Below are 17864 nucleotides of genomic sequence, written 5' to 3' on the forward strand. Positions count from 1 at the left end.
TTACTTCCTCTCCGGCATCCGGCTCCTCTCCCCGTGTCCAATAATTAGCCTGGCCCATCTGATCTTTTTGTTTGCCCTCTCTGCAGGCAGTCTGGCCATTTGGTACCCTGAGAAAAACTGAATTCCTCTACCTTTGTCAACACAAAATCAAAATGCCATCTGCATTTCTTCAGAAACTTTTTTTTTTTTTTTTTTGGACAAAGAAGTATCACAGAAAATCAAGCCATCTTGGCCCCAGCAAACAGTTTCACTCATTCAGTAAATAGTCCCAGCCATGGCAGGTACAACTTTATCGCATCTTTTATCTAACGAATATGGGAGACTGACTGCCAATTGGCATTTAACATATTTATGATTCATCGTAAGAACGATCTCAGGGTTCTTTTTTTTTTTTCCAGAATTATTTTTAGAGTTCTGAACACTCTCAACTGTATACTGCCTGAGTCGACCAAAATTCTTATCTTCTGGTCAGTCCAGAAAAGTCAAGACGACACAGTGCTTTGTAAATCTCATCACAATCTTAAGTTACACGGTTTCTTTGTAAGTCCTATATCCTGCAATTATAGAAGGATTATTTGAGCAGTGAGGAATGGGGATATGTAGGACTCAGTGTTCAAAAAGAATGAGAATCATAGAGGAAAAAGTAATGAAAATAATTTGCCTAGGTACCTTTACAAACTTTTTTTTTTAATTTATTTATTATTTATTTATTTATTAAACTTTATTTTTCTATTTGTGTGTTTAGTTTACCCAACTGGGCTCAAACTAAACATATTGCAGATTTTTCCAATATACTATTTTGTGACCATCTTCCCATGTCAATAACTTTATAGCTACACGAACGTTTCAAAGTGCAAAGTGTTGCTTTGGGTGAATTTACTGTGTCTATCTTAACCAAATCCATATCGCTAGACGTATTCTAAGTTTTCCTACATGTTTACCTTCTAGGTTTATGATTCTTTTGTCAACTTACAAATGTCCCAGTGGATTTTAAATGCAATTGCATTGAGTTTACAGATAAATTGGGTGGAAATCTTTATAGCTTTGGGTAATCTGGAAACGCAATCTATCTTTCAATTTATCACGTTTTCTTTTATGTCTTTCAGTAAAAATTTTAGTGATTTTCTTCATATTCTAGTTATATGTAACATTATACATTTTTAAAAAGCCCACTTTCTGGCAGGTGATTTATGACTGGGCATTCCCCCATCCCCACCCCGATGGCTCTTTGCCTCAAGTCGAGCAAGAATAATCTGATCCATCTTGAGAAAAAAACTCAAATCTAGAGACATTAAACAGCTTGAGCAGGGTGCCCCTCCCTGAGTGAGGGAGGTGGTCAGGGAAGCCCAGTCTGCAGGCTGGCCCAGGGCACCGTCCTCGGTGTTGCGTTTGGTCCCCAAGGCCCTGGCTGCTGATGAAAAGTCGTCCCCCCCTGCAGCTGGGGCGAAGGTGAAGGCACAGTCAGTGTGACCCTTTCCACTCACATCTGCTTATTTCCTGAGAACGGGTTTAAAAAAAATTTTTTTTAACTCCAAAGTGCCAGTCATCCTGACATGACGAGAGGGACAAAGAAAAGAAAGGCATTGAGCGTGCTGCTCTTGTTTTCTTCCCCCAGGCCTCCGACTTTTGCTGCAAGCAGGCAAATAACGTCTGTGCCCGAGCTGGGTTCGTGTCCAAAACCCAGAGAGGATTTTTCACTGTTTCTAAAACAGGACCTGCCCCAGGTAAGCAGCTGCTTTGTACTGGCCTTGACCTGAGGCTTCCTGTTTCAGGTCTGATCAGCAGGGCACCCGCTCCTTCAGGGGGAGTCTCTTTCCTTGGTGACTCAGACAGTAAAGAAACTGCCTGCAATGGAGGAGACTTGGGTTCAATCCCTGGGTTGGGAAGATCCCCTGGAGAATGGACTAGCTACCTGCTCCAATATTCTGGCCTGGAGAATTCCCAGGACAGAAGAGCCTGGAGTGCTACCATCCATGGGGTCGCAAAAAGTTGAACAAGACGGAAAGACTAACACTTTCACATCAGGCTTTGCGGGGTGTGGGGGTGCAGGCAGGTGATATAGGAAGAGGAGGGGACCAGCTCCCTACTCAGTGGAAGAACAGCCGGCCCCCGGGGTCTGCCTCCCTTTCAGACCCGGCGCACCTGCTTCGGGCAGCAGCTGGAGAGGTGTCTTCTCGAGCCTGAAGGGTGCCTGTGCGCACACCCCAGGTGCCATCGCAGACCCTGGGGGGAAGGCAGGGCGACCCCTGAGCACTGGGCTGCGATATTCCTTTCCTCCCAAGCCGGCCAGCAGCCTCATCATTTAACATCAAATCGCTGGGAAACCGCTCTGTTCACAGAGCGCCTACGCTGTGCTTTTTGCACGCGGTCCTCACGCACCTGTCCTCCAAGAGCCGTACTCTTAGTCCTATGTTTCAGATGAGGCAAAGGAGGCCCAGAGAGGCGAAGCAACTGGCTCAGTGCCACACAGCTAAGAAATGGCAGGCCTCAGCCCAGGGGAGCCTCTCACCCCCATCCTCCCGAGGCGATTTCTGACCCTGGGATTCAGGAACGCACAGGGCTTGCTGGCAAACGTTTTCCCTGCTGGGTGGAGACAGGCATTGCGCCCGTCCTGTGCCCCGCACCAGCCTTAGTGAAAAGTTTCCAGAGAGATCTGGTGACATAACAGTCCTCACTCCAGGAACACTGGTTACATTAGACCTTCCCAAATGGGTCCCAGAGACCCCCGAGGGAGCTCTGGGCCCCAGAGCCCAGAGGAGGAGCCGGGAAGGAGTGTCTCTGCAGTGACGCTTCTCGGAGCAGGGTGTGGATAAAATTGCAGCACATGTCAGATTTCAGCAAATCCAGATTAAAGCTGAGAAGATCAGTCTGAGGCTGAATAACAAAACCAGCCCTAATTAGGAGGTTCAGCCCCAGCTAAAGCTCCCTGCCTTGCATCACCACGGGCAAAACCCCACCTTGTTTGTTTAGACAGAACAAACCTCTGGGTTTGGGCCAGAGGTCCCACCAGTGAGCCTAGGAATGTGGGGAGCCCTTCCCTCTGGGAGGGTCCTCAGGGGCCCCTTGAAACACAGCAGGCAGGGGAGACATGGGCAGTAGCATCTGTTAAGTTCCTACTGTGTGTCACAAGCTTTCAAAGCCCCAGGGATCATTGCACCTGTGTGCTCAAAGAATGTGGCTTATTATTATTATCATATTGGTCTTTCCAGGTGGCACTAGTGGTAAAAGAACCTGCCTGCCAATGCGGGATACGTAAGAGATGTGGGTTCGATCCCTGGGTTGGGAAGATCCCCTGGAGAAGGGAATGGCAACCTGCTCCAGTATTCTTGCCTGGAGAATCCCGTGGACAGAGGAGCCTGGCAGGCTACAGTCTATAGGGTCGCAAAGAGTCGGACATGACTGAAGTGACTTAGCACGCATTATTATTATCACAGCCCTACTTAACATGCAAAAATGATATACAGAAAGCATGTGACCGGCACAGGGTTCCACACCCGGGTTTGAATCCAGGCCCCTTATCCAGCTCTGAGGCCTGGTTCCTGAAAGACTCCCCCAGTGTCCCCCAGTTTGCCAGAGGCCAGAGCCTGGGGAATCGGCTCCGCTGACAGAAGCAACCCGCTTAGACCTCTTGGGAAAACGCTGTGGTTTCGGCTTCTCCCGGTGTGGAAAGAAACCAGATGTGGAACTGTGACTGGAATTCCTGCTGTGTTGCAGCTGCTCTGAGCGCCTGGCCCCCCCGGGGCTAAGGGCCCTGTCTGGTCTGCCTTCAGTTCTGAGTAGAATGCCCACCTTTACACATTGGCTGACAGGATTTTCTAAAGTCTGGAAGCTCCAAGCACAAGGCCAGGCACTTCCCCACCGTCCTCCTCTCTTGTTGATGCTGTTGTTCAGTTGCTAAGTCATGTCTGACTCTTTGCAACCCCACGGACTACAGCACAACAGCCTCCCTGTCCTACACTATCTTCCGGAGTTTGCTCAAATTCATGTCCATTGAGTCAGTGATGCTATCTAACTATCTGATGTTCTGCGGCCGCCTTCTCCTTTTGCCTTCAATCTTTCCCAGCTTCAGGGTCTTTTCCAATGAGTCAGCTCTTTGCATCAGATGACCAAAGTATTGGAGCTTCCGCTTCAGCATCAGTCCTTCCAATGAATATTCAGAGTTGATTTCCTTTAGAATTGACTGGTTTTATCTCCTTGCTGTCCAAGGGACTCTCAAGAGTCTTCTCCAAAACCAGAATTGGAAAGCATCAGTTATTCGGCACTCAGTCTTCTTTATGGTCCAACTCTCACATCCATACATGACTACTGGGAAAACCATAGCTTTAACTAGATGACCCTTTGTTGGCAAAGCGATGTCTCTGCTTTTTAATATGCTGTCAAGGTTTGTCATAGCTTTCCTTCCAATGAGCCAGTCTCTCTTAATTTAATGGCTGCGCTCACCATCTGCAGTGATTTTGGACCCCAAGGAAATAAAATCTGTCACTGCTTCCACTTTTTCCCCTTCTGTTTGCCATGAAGTGATGGGACCAGATGCCATGATCTTCGTTTTGTGAATGCTGAGTTTCAAGCCAGCATTTTCACTCTCCTCTTTTACCCTCACCGAGAGGTTCTTTACTTCCTCTTCACTTTCTGCCATAAAGTGGTGTCATCTGCATAGCTGAGGTTATTGATGTTTCTCCCAGCAATCTTGATTCCAGCTTCTGATTCATCCAGCCCAGCATTTCGCATGAGGTGCTCTGCATAGACGTTAAATAAGTAGGGTGACAATATATAGCCTTGTCATGCTCCTTTCCCAATTTTGAACCAGTCAGTTGTTCCATGTCTGGTTGCTTCCAACTGTTGTTTCTTGACTCACATATAGGTTTCTCAGGAGACAGGTAAAGTGGTCTGGTATTCCCATCTCTCTAAGAATTTTCCACAGTTTGTTGTGATCCACACAGTCAAAGGCTTTAGTGTAGTCAATGGAAAAGTAGATGTTTTTCTGGAATTCCCTTGCTTTCTTTATGATCCAACAAATGTTGCAATTTGATCTCTGGTTTCTCTGTCTTTTCTAAACCTACATCTGGAAGTTCTCGGTTCACCAACTGCTGAAGCCCAGCTTGAAGGATTTTGAGCATGACCTTACTAGCATGTGAAAGAACACAGCTGTATAGTAGTTTGAACGTTCCCTGGTAAGGCCCTTCTTTGGGACCGAAATGAAAACTGACCTTTCCCAGATCTCCTCTCTATTCCTCTTTTTTTTTTTTTTAAAGTTATAAGAACATGGGGAAATACTTCTGTCTTAAAGTGTCACTTGAAAAACGGGGGTGGACTTTCCTGGTGTCGCAGTAGATAAGAATCTGCCTGCCAATGCAGGGAACTAGAGACGCAGGTTCAATCCCTGACCTGGGGAGATTCCGCGTGTGATGGAGCAACTAAAGCCCACGTGGAACTACTGAAGCCCACAGGTCTAGAGCCTGCACTCTGCAACAAGGAAGCCACCGAAACGAGATGCCGACACGCTGCAGCACAGAGTAGGTCCGCTCGCTGCAACCAGAGAAAGCCTGAGAGCAGCAATGAAGAGCTAGTGCAACCAAAAATAATTAGTAAATAAGCTATAAAAAATAAATAAAAGCCAAAGGAATACAAATGAAAGCAGCAATAAGATACTGTTCATGCAACAAAAAATAAAGAATAGCTTTCCAAAAAGAAAAAGGGTGGGTGACACAATTTAATCCGAACTGTGGGCCCAGCGCCGTGAGCCAGCATCTGGTGCACGAGAGGACCAGGAGTAACTGCAGCAGAGTATTCACCTGATTTTTCTGGGCTGTGAGAGCATAAATGCCTTTCCTGCTTGCTTCTGCTTTTTAACATTTTATAATCAAGCATTGCTTTAAACTTTCTTTTTTTGGTAAGGGGAATAAAAATTAAAAAATAAATATGTGTGTAAATGAAACAGGAAGATAATTTGAGAGAAATATTGTTTTATTGTTCAGTTGCTACGTTGTGTCTGACTCTGAGACCCCGATGGACTGGAGCATGCCAGGCTCCTCTGTCCTCTACTATCTCCCAGAGTTTGCTCAAATTTATGTCCATTGTGTCTGTGATGCTATCTAACCATCTCATATACCAGTATTATAAATGCTGCTAACTGGACATCTGTTTTTTTTAAATTTAGGGTATATTGGGACTATCTTTTCATGTCATTAAAAACCCTCCTGTGGCTGATTCATGCTGATGTATGGCAGAAACCAACACAAATCTTGTAAAGCAATTATCCTCTGATTTAAAAAAATAAAAATTCTCCTAGAACATCTTTTGTTAATGCACGTGTGCTAAGTCACTTCAGTTGTGTCTGATTCTTTTTGACCCTGTGGACCATAGCCCACCAGGATCCTCTATCCATGGGATTATGCAGGCTAGAACACTGGAGTGGGATTTCCATGCCCTCCTGCAAGGGGTCTTCCCGGCCCCGGGATGGAGCTCATGTCTCTTAGTCTGCTGCACTGGCGGGCGAGTTCTTGACCACTAGTGCCACCTGGGAAGCCCAGATGGTTGTGTAGTATTCCATTATCCAGTGGTGCCATAACTTAAGGGGAAAAAATGCTCCCTTGTTGGAGATTTAGGTTGTTTTAAACCGATTACTCATATAAATAGAGTGGAGCAAACATCCTTATAGCTCACACCTGTGTACAATTGAGATTATTTCCTTAGATAAATTGCCTAACGTGAAACTGCTAAGTCGAAAGGTATGTAAAATATTTAAGGTTTTTGATATTTGTGACCAAATTGCCCTTCAGCACAGAGATAATCTATCCACCTGCTTCCACGAAGACTCTTCTTCCCTTCACTTTTGCCATCACTATTCCCATTTAAGTAAAATCTTGCTAATAGATCCCATATTGCTGTTTTCAGTGATCTTGCAATGGAAAAGTTGATTTCATTTAAAACAAAATGAGCCTTAGGATGTTTAGAAAGTTTCCAATTTTTTTGGCATGCACAATGCCACCATTAATGTAGTTTCCCCCACTTTTCTGGGTTCCCACCTATTTTTAATTCATGTGTATCCAGTTGTGCATTGATATAGTACATGCAGTATAGACTGTTAGGCTTTATTTTACTTGTTTTCTCTCACCTTGATTTTCAAGAACACTGCCATGGGCCTCACAGTCCTTGCATTTACTACCCACAGGGCTGATATGACACCAGAGTGGGCTTTTCCCTCATAACTGTTGCCTTGAACCTGGACCTTTATGCTCGTCCCCATGTCTCACACTGTAGCTACTGCTGTGGTGTGTATCTTTAGGCTTAGAGCTTTTCCATCATGTTGAATAATTTTCTCAATTTCCAAGTAATGGGAAACCAGGGTCAAAGTGTGCAGCATCTTGGAGGGCTTCCCTGGTGGTCCAGAGGTTAAAATCTGGCTTGTAATGCAGGGGACACAAGTTCGAGCCCTGATTGGGGAACTAAGATCCCATGTGCCGCGAGGCAAGTACATCTGAGCCCGCAACTACTGAACCTGCTCACCACAACTGGCAAGTCCATGTGGTGCAACTTGAGACCCCATGTGATGCGACTAAGACCTGACACAAACAAGTATATACACACACACGACTTCCCTGGTGGCTCAGACAGTAAAGCGTCTGCCTCCAACGCAGGAGACCCAGGTTCAGTCCCTGGGTCAGGAAGATCCCCTGGAGAAGGAAATGGCAACCCACTCCAGTATTCTTGCTTGGAAAATCCCATGGATGGAGGAGCCTGGTAGGCTACAGTCCATGGGGTCGCAAAGAGTCGGACACGACTGAGTGACTTCACTTTCTTTCATATATTTTTACATATCAATATATAAATATATTTAAAGTGGGCAGCATCTTCAAGGCCTTTGCCTACTAGTGCTGCTTTGCACCCTGAAATGCCTGTACCCACTTACAGGGCTGCCAGCTCTTTGGGCTTCCAGGTGGGTCAGTGGTAAAGAATCTGCCTGCCACTGCAGGGGATGCAGGAGACACAGGTTCAATCCCTGGGAGGGGAAGATCCCCTGGAGAAGGGCGTGGCAGCCCACTTCAGTATTATCGCCTGGAGAATCCACCAGACAGAGGACCCTGGTAGGCTATAATCCATGGGGCTGCAAAGAGTTGGACACAGCTAAGTAACTAATCCACCAGCTCTTTAGGGGTGAGATTGCTCCCTCTTTACCTCAGCCCAGATCATTCTCTTCTTCCTTATAGCTTTGTGCACAATGTACTTTTATTCTTGAGACAGGGTATGATAGAAATGAGTGGACATTGAAGGCAGATGGTTCTGGGTCCACATAGAAGGTGCTCAATAAATATTTGTGAATTACATAATTAAGAATTATTGGGCTCCCTAGGTGTCTCAATAGTAAAGAATCTGCCTGAAGTGCCGGAGACACAAGTTAAATCCCTCAGTTGGGAAGAACCCCTGAAGGAAGTGGCAACCCCCTCGAGTGTTCTTGCCCGGAAAATTCCATGGACAGAAGAGCCTGGCGGGCTATATTTCATGGGGTCCCAAAAGAGTCAGATATGACTTAGCAACTAAATAACAACAACAACAACAAACTGCATACCAGTTACTGAACAGCTACCGCCTTCCAGGAACCTAAAAGGTTCTTTTACTACCGTAGCCTCCCGGTTGTTGGAAGAATTATTGTCCTTAGTTTATACAGGAAGACGCTAGGCTTAGCCTCTGGTTAGATGAATGTCTCTTGGCAAGGTACTGAATGTCTCTGAGTCTGTTTCCTCATGTTCAGAATGGATGTGCTAATACCCACATTGCAGGGCTGCTGTGAGGATTAAATGAGTTAAGTCTGTGATGCATGGACACACATTCTTTAAATGGTGAATGTTATTTTCAGTTATTCCAGGCGGACCCGATTACTTGACCATCCTGGAGCGATACTGCCTTATAGTTATTAAATGTATTCTTAGGCGTAAGGCACTGCTTTTTATTTATTTGAGAAGGGTTATTTATTCTGTCTTAAAATTTCTTTCCTCTCAGGGCATTATGATGTCAATGAATCCCTTGTGAAGCAGTCGCCAAAAATATTGATGTCTTGTTTCAAATCAAAAACCAACCGTGGATTAAAGCTGACGTCAACAGGCCCAGGACCCGGTTATTACAACCCAAATGGTCATCCCAAAGTTCAGAAAAAGACTCTGATCCCGTGAGTCCTGATTATTCTGATCTTTCTTCTGAAAGGTGTTTCTGGGGAAGGACCCCAACATGGGGGGAAAGAGAGGGGTGTCACAGTTCGGCAGACACAGGCTGGGTAGCTCTCATGGAGCGCTTATTGACACAGCAGGTGCTCAAGAACTACTTGCTGAGTGCATCGTATTTATTGAGCAACTATTGTGTGCCAGGAACTTAACATCTTCAAAGATCATGACAACTTTATTGTAGGAATGATTGTTTCTGCTTCATAGAGAAGGAAGTCAGGCTTCAGAGAGGCTGAGAGGCTTGCCTAAGTCCACACAGCTAAAAGGAGGTGCCTCTGGGACTCGGGCTCAGGACTGTTTGGATCGTCCAACATTCCCCACAGTGCTGTACTCCCCTGGTGCTGATATTATTCTATTTTTTAGAAAACCTCCACTGGGGTGGCAGGATATATGGGAGCAATGATGCTCTCATAGTCTTGTACTGATAGGTTAAAAGCCTAGACTCTAGAGTTGGTCAGACCTCCTGCATTTGAACCTTGGCTCTGCTGTTTCTGAGCTGTGTGACCATCAGCCCTGCCCTAACCCCTCTGAGCCTCCACGCCCTCCACTGTAAAGTGGGGACAATTTATCTGAACTTTGCTTTCAGATTGAAAACCAAGTATTGACATAGTAGGTACGAATGGTGACTCAAAACAAATTTTGAACGTGATGATAGGGATTTCTGTTACTGTTTTTAATTTCCCATACATTTAATGTTACTTTCTTTCCCCTCAGAGACTCAAAAATTCACAGGGCTTAATATTCCTCAAAACGGGTCTAGAACTTCTAGAACTAAGACCATCAAGGTCAGTCATCCTGTCATTTCTAAGTCCGAACCCCTCCATAATTCTCTCAGGCAGCAGTGATTGTAGGGAGGGCTGACCAGCAGGGCTGGGACTAAAGGTGTGGCCGCCTGGGACCCTCCAGAGAGGTCAGGCAGCTGGTGGGGCCCATAGCCACAGGGGGTCAGAGAGGGTGGGCAGGCCAGGAACTCTGGCAACACTGGGTCTGATCAGACCATCAGCCCAGGACAAGGGGTCAGAGGTCAGGGGTCAGGGAGAGGAGCAAGATGTGAGCCTGCTGTGTCCAACCCAGGACCTGGAGCCGGGACTCAGACCTCAGATGGAGTCCTCCAGCTAAGTCCCTGATGCCCTAAGGATCTGGGGTTCTGTATGTTGACATTTTTCACATGCTGCAAGGCTTGGGACCGGGAAAGTCTCCAAGAACAGGCTCTTTCCAATGTCAGGGGCTCCCTGCCTCTGGGTTGGCTTGGGCAACGCTGCCCCTCAGTGGAGTGGGAGAGAGGGCAGGTTTCAGGGTCAGCAGACCTGAGTGGGGATCACAGCTCCTTCTCTGGCAGAGACTCCTTCTCCCCAAGCCTCCATGTTTCCATGTAATTAAGTGCAGATAAAAACTCCAAAATCACTGCAGATGGTGACTGCAGCCATGAAATTAAAAGACGCTTACTCCTTGGAAGAAAAGCTATGACCAACCTAGATAGCATATTCAAAAGCAGAGACATTACTTTGCCAACAAAGGTCCGTCTAGTCAAGGCTATGGTTTTCCAGTGGTCATGTATGGATGTGAGAGTTGGACTGTGAAGAAGGCTGAGCGCTAAAGAATTGATGCTTTTGAACTGTGGTGTTGGAGAAGACTCTTGAGAGTCCCTTGGACTGCAAGGAGATCCAACCAGTCCCTTCTGAAGGAGATCAGCCCTGGGTGTTCTTTGGAAGGAATGATGCTGAAGCTGAAACCAGTACTTTGGCCACCTCATGCAAAGAGTTGACTCATTGGAAAAGACTCTGATGCTGGGAGGGATTGGGGGCAGGAGGAGAAGGGGACGACCGAGGATGAGATGGCTGGATGGCATCCCTGACTCGACGGACGTGAGTTTGAGTGAACTCTGGGAGTTGGTGATGGCCAGGGAGGCCTGGCGTGCTGCAATTCATGGGGTCGCAAAGAGTTGGACATGACTGAGCAACTGAACTGAACTGAACTGAACTGAAGAACCTGTGTTATTAAGTACAGATAAGAACCAGGGCCTCCCTGGTAGCTCAGCTGGTAAAGAATCTGCCTGCAATGCAGGAGACCCTAGTTCGATCCCTGGGTTGGGAAGATCCCCTGTGGGATGGGCATGGCAACCCACTCCAATATTCTCGCCTGGAGAATCCCCATGGACAGAGGAGCTTGGTGAGCTGCAGTTCATGGGGTCGCAAGAGTAGGATAGGCTACCCACTCCAGTATTCTTGGGTTTCCCTGGTGGCTCAGTCGGTAAGGAATCTGCCTGCCGTGCAGCAGAGGTGGGTTTGGTCCCTGGGTTGGGAAGATCCCCTGGAGGAGGGCATGGGAACTCACTCCAATATTCTCGCTTGGAGAATCCCCATGGACAGAGGAGCTTGGCGGGCTGCAGTCCATGATGTTGCAAAGAGTTGGACACAACTGAGTGACTAAGCATAAGAACCTGTGTGGATTAGATGAGAAAGGGCTTGAAAATCGTTCACTCTTCTTATTACAGCCGCTGTTCTTCTATATCCCAGAGAGGGTTTGTGAGGGTAGAGGAGGCGGTTGTTTTGTGGTGTGGCAGCTCAAGCCCCCATCCCAACTCTGGAAGCTTCTTCAGGGAACCCATGAGAGGAGAGGGGAGAGTGCTGCGTGTTCAGCTGTCTTCTTCGGAGCTGTGTCATTTGACCTTCATTGGAGTTTGGACCAGTGGTTTAGAACAGTCTCATTTTACGGCATTTGCCTCCATCGGTCAGCAGGCCCTAGCCGTTTCTGGTGCTGAGCTGGAGGCTTTGGGGAGCTCAGATGAACAGAACACCCTGCATTCCTTCAGCCAGGCTCTCCAGGAACAACTCCAGAGCAGGGCAGAGGAATGTGCCCCCAAATGCGGGGTGGTGGGGCCCCGAGTTTGCGTGGCCACACACATCCTCAAGGGCCATCTTTCCAGCAGGGTCAGGGCAGTGCTGCTGGCGCATCTGGCGGTAGTCTGGGCCCACTGGCTCTCCGTGATGCCTCCTGAATGGATGGTGCTTCCTTACTAAACCTAGGCATTGCTGCACACCATCCTTCTGCCCCTGGCAGCATCGCAGTGCACATGAACTTGTTAAGGGCTCTGAGAAGGTCTGTTAAGTTGTTCAAGGCTCTGACAGGTGCTGCAGTAAAGGGACACATCAGACCCAGTGTCCCTTAAACTTGGGTTCACTCTGGTGACTGGATGGCACCCCAGTTTCTATGGCAGGCTCTGGGGTCGGGGGCTGCCCTTGGTGCCTCCCTGGGACTTTGTTTCTCCATGTGTGAAAAGAGGGGAAATCTTTCCATTTCTGACACTCCATAACCCAGTTTTGCTCATTGTGTCTGTCCCTCAGGAGAGCATCTGGGGACAGTGAACATGGAGCCAGCCTGGACCCACAGAGGAAGGTCCGGGATATCCTTTTGAGTTGACACGGAAAGGGTGAAATCGAGAAATCCGTAATTTCATTTTTTAAAGCAAAGAGATAAAGCTAAAGCGTGTTGTTGGTTATTCCAAAATAGCATCCATCTGTTGATGGTGGATGATGGAGAAAGGGATATAATATAAAGAAAAGATACAGCTGGATATGGTAGTATTTCAGGAGCATCCAAACGCCAGTCTCTCACATTTTAAGAGTATCCAAACTCACAGTCTCTCACATTCAAATTCTGTTTCCTTTCCTGTGACCCTGGGGAGGAGGGAGAGGGAGGAGCACCTGTCCTGTCCTGGGGTTGCCAGGCCCCGGAGAAGGTCTGCGTTGTTTCCTCCCCATCAACATTCTGAGACTTTGCTCCGCCTAGCCTCCTCATACTCAGATCCCCGGGGCTGTGTGGGGCAGCGGTGGAGAATCTGAGCATCGTCACCATGTCTCTGTTTTGGAAGCCCGGGGGTCACGTGCATGTGACGGGACGTGGGGGGCCTGTCCTTATTTCTCTTGCTGCCACGTGCATGTTTCTCTGTTCCCGGGTGGGGTTCCAGTTTGCAAAAAATGGTATTTTGGGCTCTGCTTTCTTCAGGATGCAGAAAGGACAGGGGAGATGGTCATTCTTGCAGGAGTGGCTGAGCCCATGTCACTGACCGCTGCTGGCCTCCTGAGCTGGGAATGGCTGAAGAGGCTGTGGCGTCATGGGCATAAGCACATGCAGGGGCTCAGGCCCCCGAGACTCCTGTCTTCCCCGCTCACTAGCCCCTGGGAGGCTGGGGGCAGGGTTGAGGGTCACTTAACTCCCTGGGAATTCAAATTCGCCCTCTGGGAATTGGGGCAAGAACACTTTACTATTTGAAAAGACTCTGATGCTGGGAAAGATTGAGGGCAGGAGGAGAAGGGGATGACAGAGGATGAGATGGTTGGATGGCATCACCGACCCGATGGACATGAGTTTGAGTAGACTCTGGGAGTTGGTGATGGACAGGGAGGCTTGGTGTGCTGCAGTCCATAGGGTTGCAAAGAGTCGAACACAACTAACGACTGAACTGAACTGACAGTTTATAATGGGCTTGTGCAGGCATGCTACGTCAATTCAGTCGTGTCTGACTCTTTGAGATCCTATGGACTGGAGCCCACCAGGCTCCTTTGTCCATCCACGCAGTTCACTAGTTCTGGCACACTATAAGCTTTCTATGAGTGTGGCTTGTACTTTTATTGAAATGTGTGAACAAGTGAGTCCTCTACACTCACCTAATGTTTCTCGAGTGGTCCTGCAGGGCAGATACTATGCCGGGGCTGGAGGGGTGTTGGTGTGGTCATTTCTGGGCTCCTCAGCTGCAGAACACATCACCAAGCATCTCTTTGCTATGGCCACGTTGCTGACTCAAAAGCTAAGAGGATTTCGCAGCTCCCAGGGGGTCTTTGGAGGAGGCACATCAGCTAGGGCTTCATTTCTTCAGGTCTTCAGTATCTGTCACAGTGATGACTCAAGGGCTCAGGGTGAGTCAGGGTGAGGGCTTTTTGGAGATCAAAATAGTTCCTCCTAGGTGCTGCCTTCCAACTCACGCCAGCAACCAGGTGAAACACCCACTGACATCTTTCTAACCCTTGATCTGCTTCCTGGAGTTTTTAAGCCACTGGTTTTGCTCAGACACGCTGTCCTGTCACAGCCAGAGCCGAAGAATCAAGCCCCGTTGGCCCTGCTCCAATTTGGGTAATTACGTTGGACCCACCTAAAGTTCCCCTGGGATTTTCAATTAGATATGGGATGCTTCTTCCCAAGCGGCTGTAATCTGTCACCCGCTACCCGGTTAAACAGATACCACATTCCACCCTAGAGGCAATCGGCTGCCCTTTAATGATGAGAAAAAATTGCCCCTTTATTCCTCCCGACCCTGGGAATCCCTGAGGCAGAGTGAATCTGTGCCTGGGAGTGTCCCGAGGGTCTCCGATGCCCTCCCCCAGTGACCCGCTGAGTCTTTCTGGGAGACATTCATTATTCTCAGGGTGATTTGCAAATAGCTCACATTGGAAGCTGCAAACACAACTTAATCCAGTTGCGGCCAACTCAGAGCCTTTGATAGATGTTTTCTTTCCACCGGGCAGAACCAGATTGGCTTTTATAGCTGGGTGAAGAGGCTCATAACAGCCCTGGTCACAATGCACTGTGGCTGCCCTGGGCTTGATCCAGTCTGACCCCAGTGATTTGCCCAGCCCCACAGTGACACAGAAGGATCAGCCCTGGATGACGATAAAACTGTCAGGCGGGGTTTAGATGCCTGGGCTCCCCTACTTGCTTCAGGCCCCCTGCTTTTCTCGGGAGTCAGGCAAATGTTCTCAGGAATAGGGACCAGGGCCTCAGAGATGGATAAGACACCAGGCGTGCGTGCTAAGTCGCTTCAGTCGTGTTCAACTCTTTGGGACCCTATGGACTGTAACCCACCAGGCTCCTCCATCCATGGGATTCTCCAGGCAAGAATACTGGAGTGGGTTGCCATGCCCTCCTCCAGAGGATCTTATAAGGCACCGTCCCCTCTGCTAGAGAGCTAGGAAAGTCGAAAGCATAGAAAAGCTACTGTGTTTCTTGCAGAGAAGAATGGCTGCTGTGTTCTGAGGGGCCAGCCACGCGGTGCTCAGAGCTTTCACACTGTCTAGTGTTCTCCAGCTCCATCACTGGTCGGGATGGTTACACAGAGTTCACAGAGGATCCAGATTCACTCAGGAGGTGGAGCAGAGAATCCAGGTCTCTCTGACTCCAAAACCCATGCTCCTCTGTGGAGCCAGGGAAGGAAGGTGGGAAACGGGGAGGAATGTGGCTGGGAGAGTTTCCCTGGAGGAGGTGAGAAGTGAAGAGGGGGTCAGAGTTCCCAGGGAAAGGAGGTGCTCCTGGAAAACGGACCAGCACAGCAAGGCCTGGAGTTGTTGGATAGCACTGTGCTGGGTGTTTCTGAGAGGTGACCTGGGAGTTAGGTGGCATTGACAGGCCATAGGTAGGAGTTTTCCTCACTCTCCATCAGGGTCTGTAAGGGGGATGGTCAGAAACCCAAGCGAACAACCCAGAATTGATGGGTGGATGGAGGCTTGAAGGCGGTCCAGGGCCCAGCCTCTGGCTCCTTGTGCCCAGTCCTGGATTGTCCCACTTCCAGGCTTTTGCACCTGCTCTTTCCTCTGTAGGAAATGCCCTCTTCTCAGGAGACACAAGAGACATGGGTTCGATCCCTTGATTGGGAAGACCCCATGGAGTAGAAAATGGCAACCCACTCCAGTATTCTTGTCTGGCAAATCCCACGGACAGAGGAGCCTAGAGGGCTCCAGGCCATGGAGTCACAAAGAGCCAGACATGGCTGAGCATGCACACACTGAGCATGACTGGCTGTCCACGCTTTCTACCCAAAGAACTCCTGCTTACTTTTCAGGGCAAATGTTACCCATTCTAAGGGAGATTTCTGGATTCACCCAGTTGGAATCTATTCTAACATTTCACGTTTTAGAAAAATGATATGTTTTTTGCAGTAGTCATGTATGGATATGAGAGTTGAACTCTAAAGAAAACTGAGCCCCGAAGAATTGATACTTTTGAACTGTGGTGTTGGAGAAGACTCTTGAGAGTCCCTTGGACTGCAAGGAGATCCAACCAGTCCATCCTAAAGGAGATCAGTCCTGGGTGTTATTTGGAAGGACTGATACTGAAGTTCCAATACTCTGGCTACCTGATGCGAAGAACTGACTCATTGGAAAAGACCCTGATGCTGGGAAAGATTGAAGGCGGGAGGAGAAGGGGACAACAGAGGATGAGATGGTTGGATGGCATCTCTGACTTGATGGACATGAGTTTGGGTAAACTCTGGGAGTTGGTGATGGACAGGGAGGCCTGGCGTGCTGTGGTCCATGGGGTTGCAAAGAGTCGGACAGGACTGAGCGACTGAACTGAACTGAGCAGCACTCATTCATCTTCATAACAGCCCTGGGTGGCAGGTATTATTATCTACCGCTTTACAGATAAAGAAATTCAAGCTTAGGTTAAGAGAGTTTTCTAAGGATGCACAGCTAGTGGACTGGGAGGTGGAGATTCAGACTCAAGCCTGTCTGAGTGCAAAGCCTGTACTGCCTTGAGTCATCACCAGTCGTGATTGTCCCTAGCAGTGGACTGTCAACCCTAGGGAGCATTCAGGGTCTGTGTCTTAGCCCACTACAGTCTGGACTCCCCAGAGTGTTGGCACAGAGCCATATATGGGGCTGACGCTCTCCAAAGATCCACAAGTTGAGTTGGTGGGGCCAAGCCTCTCCTGGACACGTGGATGGAGGGGAGGGTGAAGGACGGCTCTCACTCACTCTCAGCAAGAATCTGGTGAGAGACTGATCCCACCTGCCCAGCCCCCTGCAGGCCATTGCTGGTCAGGAGAGTAGACACTTCAGTCTACTCAAAGAACTGGGCTCGGGGTGACCCAGACCCATGGGGTGACCTCATATGGTGGTTGGCCCATTCCAGCTCTGACTTCCAGGAATCATGATGCCAGCCACACACTCATCAAACTCCTGAAGGTGCTCAGAACAGCTAGACTCCAGCTTTTATTAATAAGGCGAGAGTGGCGGATCACACTATATATAATCAGTTCTTCCATGCAAACTGGAGGGAAAGAAAGGAGGCAATGTATTTTTTTTTTCAGGCACACCTGTGATTTTTATTTTGCATAAATGTATATGCTATTCAGGCAACTCCTAGTATATAAAGATGTATATACTTCCCTAAAATGGCTAGTGGCATAGTCCAGCCTCAGGTTAGACCTGGTAGAAGTGGTTGGGCTAAGCTATTCCCTCAAAATGAGCCCCGGGTGGTGTTGACATTAGTGAGCAAGGCTGGGAGGTCACCTGGCCCTGTGGGAGGTGTGATCTGGGGGAAGTTCAAACTTTGTTAAGACTTTCATCTTCATTTTCAAACTTCATGGACTAATTTAGCTTCTTGCTATGGTTGTTTTCAGTTAATTTTTTTAAACTTTTAATTTTGTGTTGGGGTGTAGCCGATTCACAAACAATGTTGTGACAGTTTCAGGTGAACAGCGAAGGGACTCAGCCATATATATACATGTACCTATTCTCCCCCAAACTCCAGAAGGCAATGTATTTTTCCTCCTTTCCCCGGGGACACCTTTATTCTAAATACAAGCATCCAAGCCAGCTGTTCCTCCTTCCCAAGATGTGAGCCTCAAGTAGGCTGCCCACAGCACTCCTTCCA

At 48.2% G+C, this 17864-nt stretch overlaps 1 protein-coding gene across 3 annotated transcripts in view; it reads left to right on the forward strand.

Annotated features, from left to right (window-relative positions):
- The window catches only part of STPG1 (sperm tail PG-rich repeat containing 1), a 61950-nt gene that overhangs the window by 37082 nt on the left and 7004 nt on the right, over positions 1–17864 (forward strand). For 2 of the 3 annotated variants that reach the window (XM_042244563.2, XM_042244565.2), the window contains 2 exons: positions 1616–1724; positions 8998–9163. In XM_042244563.2, coding sequence (XP_042100497.1) covers positions 1616–1724; positions 8998–9163 — 275 coding nt within the window. Of the gene's footprint in view, positions 1–1615; positions 1725–8997; positions 9164–12559; positions 12674–17864 lie in introns of those variants that run through there. The other variant, XM_042244564.2, reaches the window with a different exon arrangement.

This window comes from Ovis aries, chromosome 2, assembly GCF_016772045.2.
Source record: "Ovis aries strain OAR_USU_Benz2616 breed Rambouillet chromosome 2, ARS-UI_Ramb_v3.0, whole genome shotgun sequence".
Classification (NCBI taxonomy): Eukaryota; Metazoa; Chordata; class Mammalia; order Artiodactyla; family Bovidae; genus Ovis; species Ovis aries.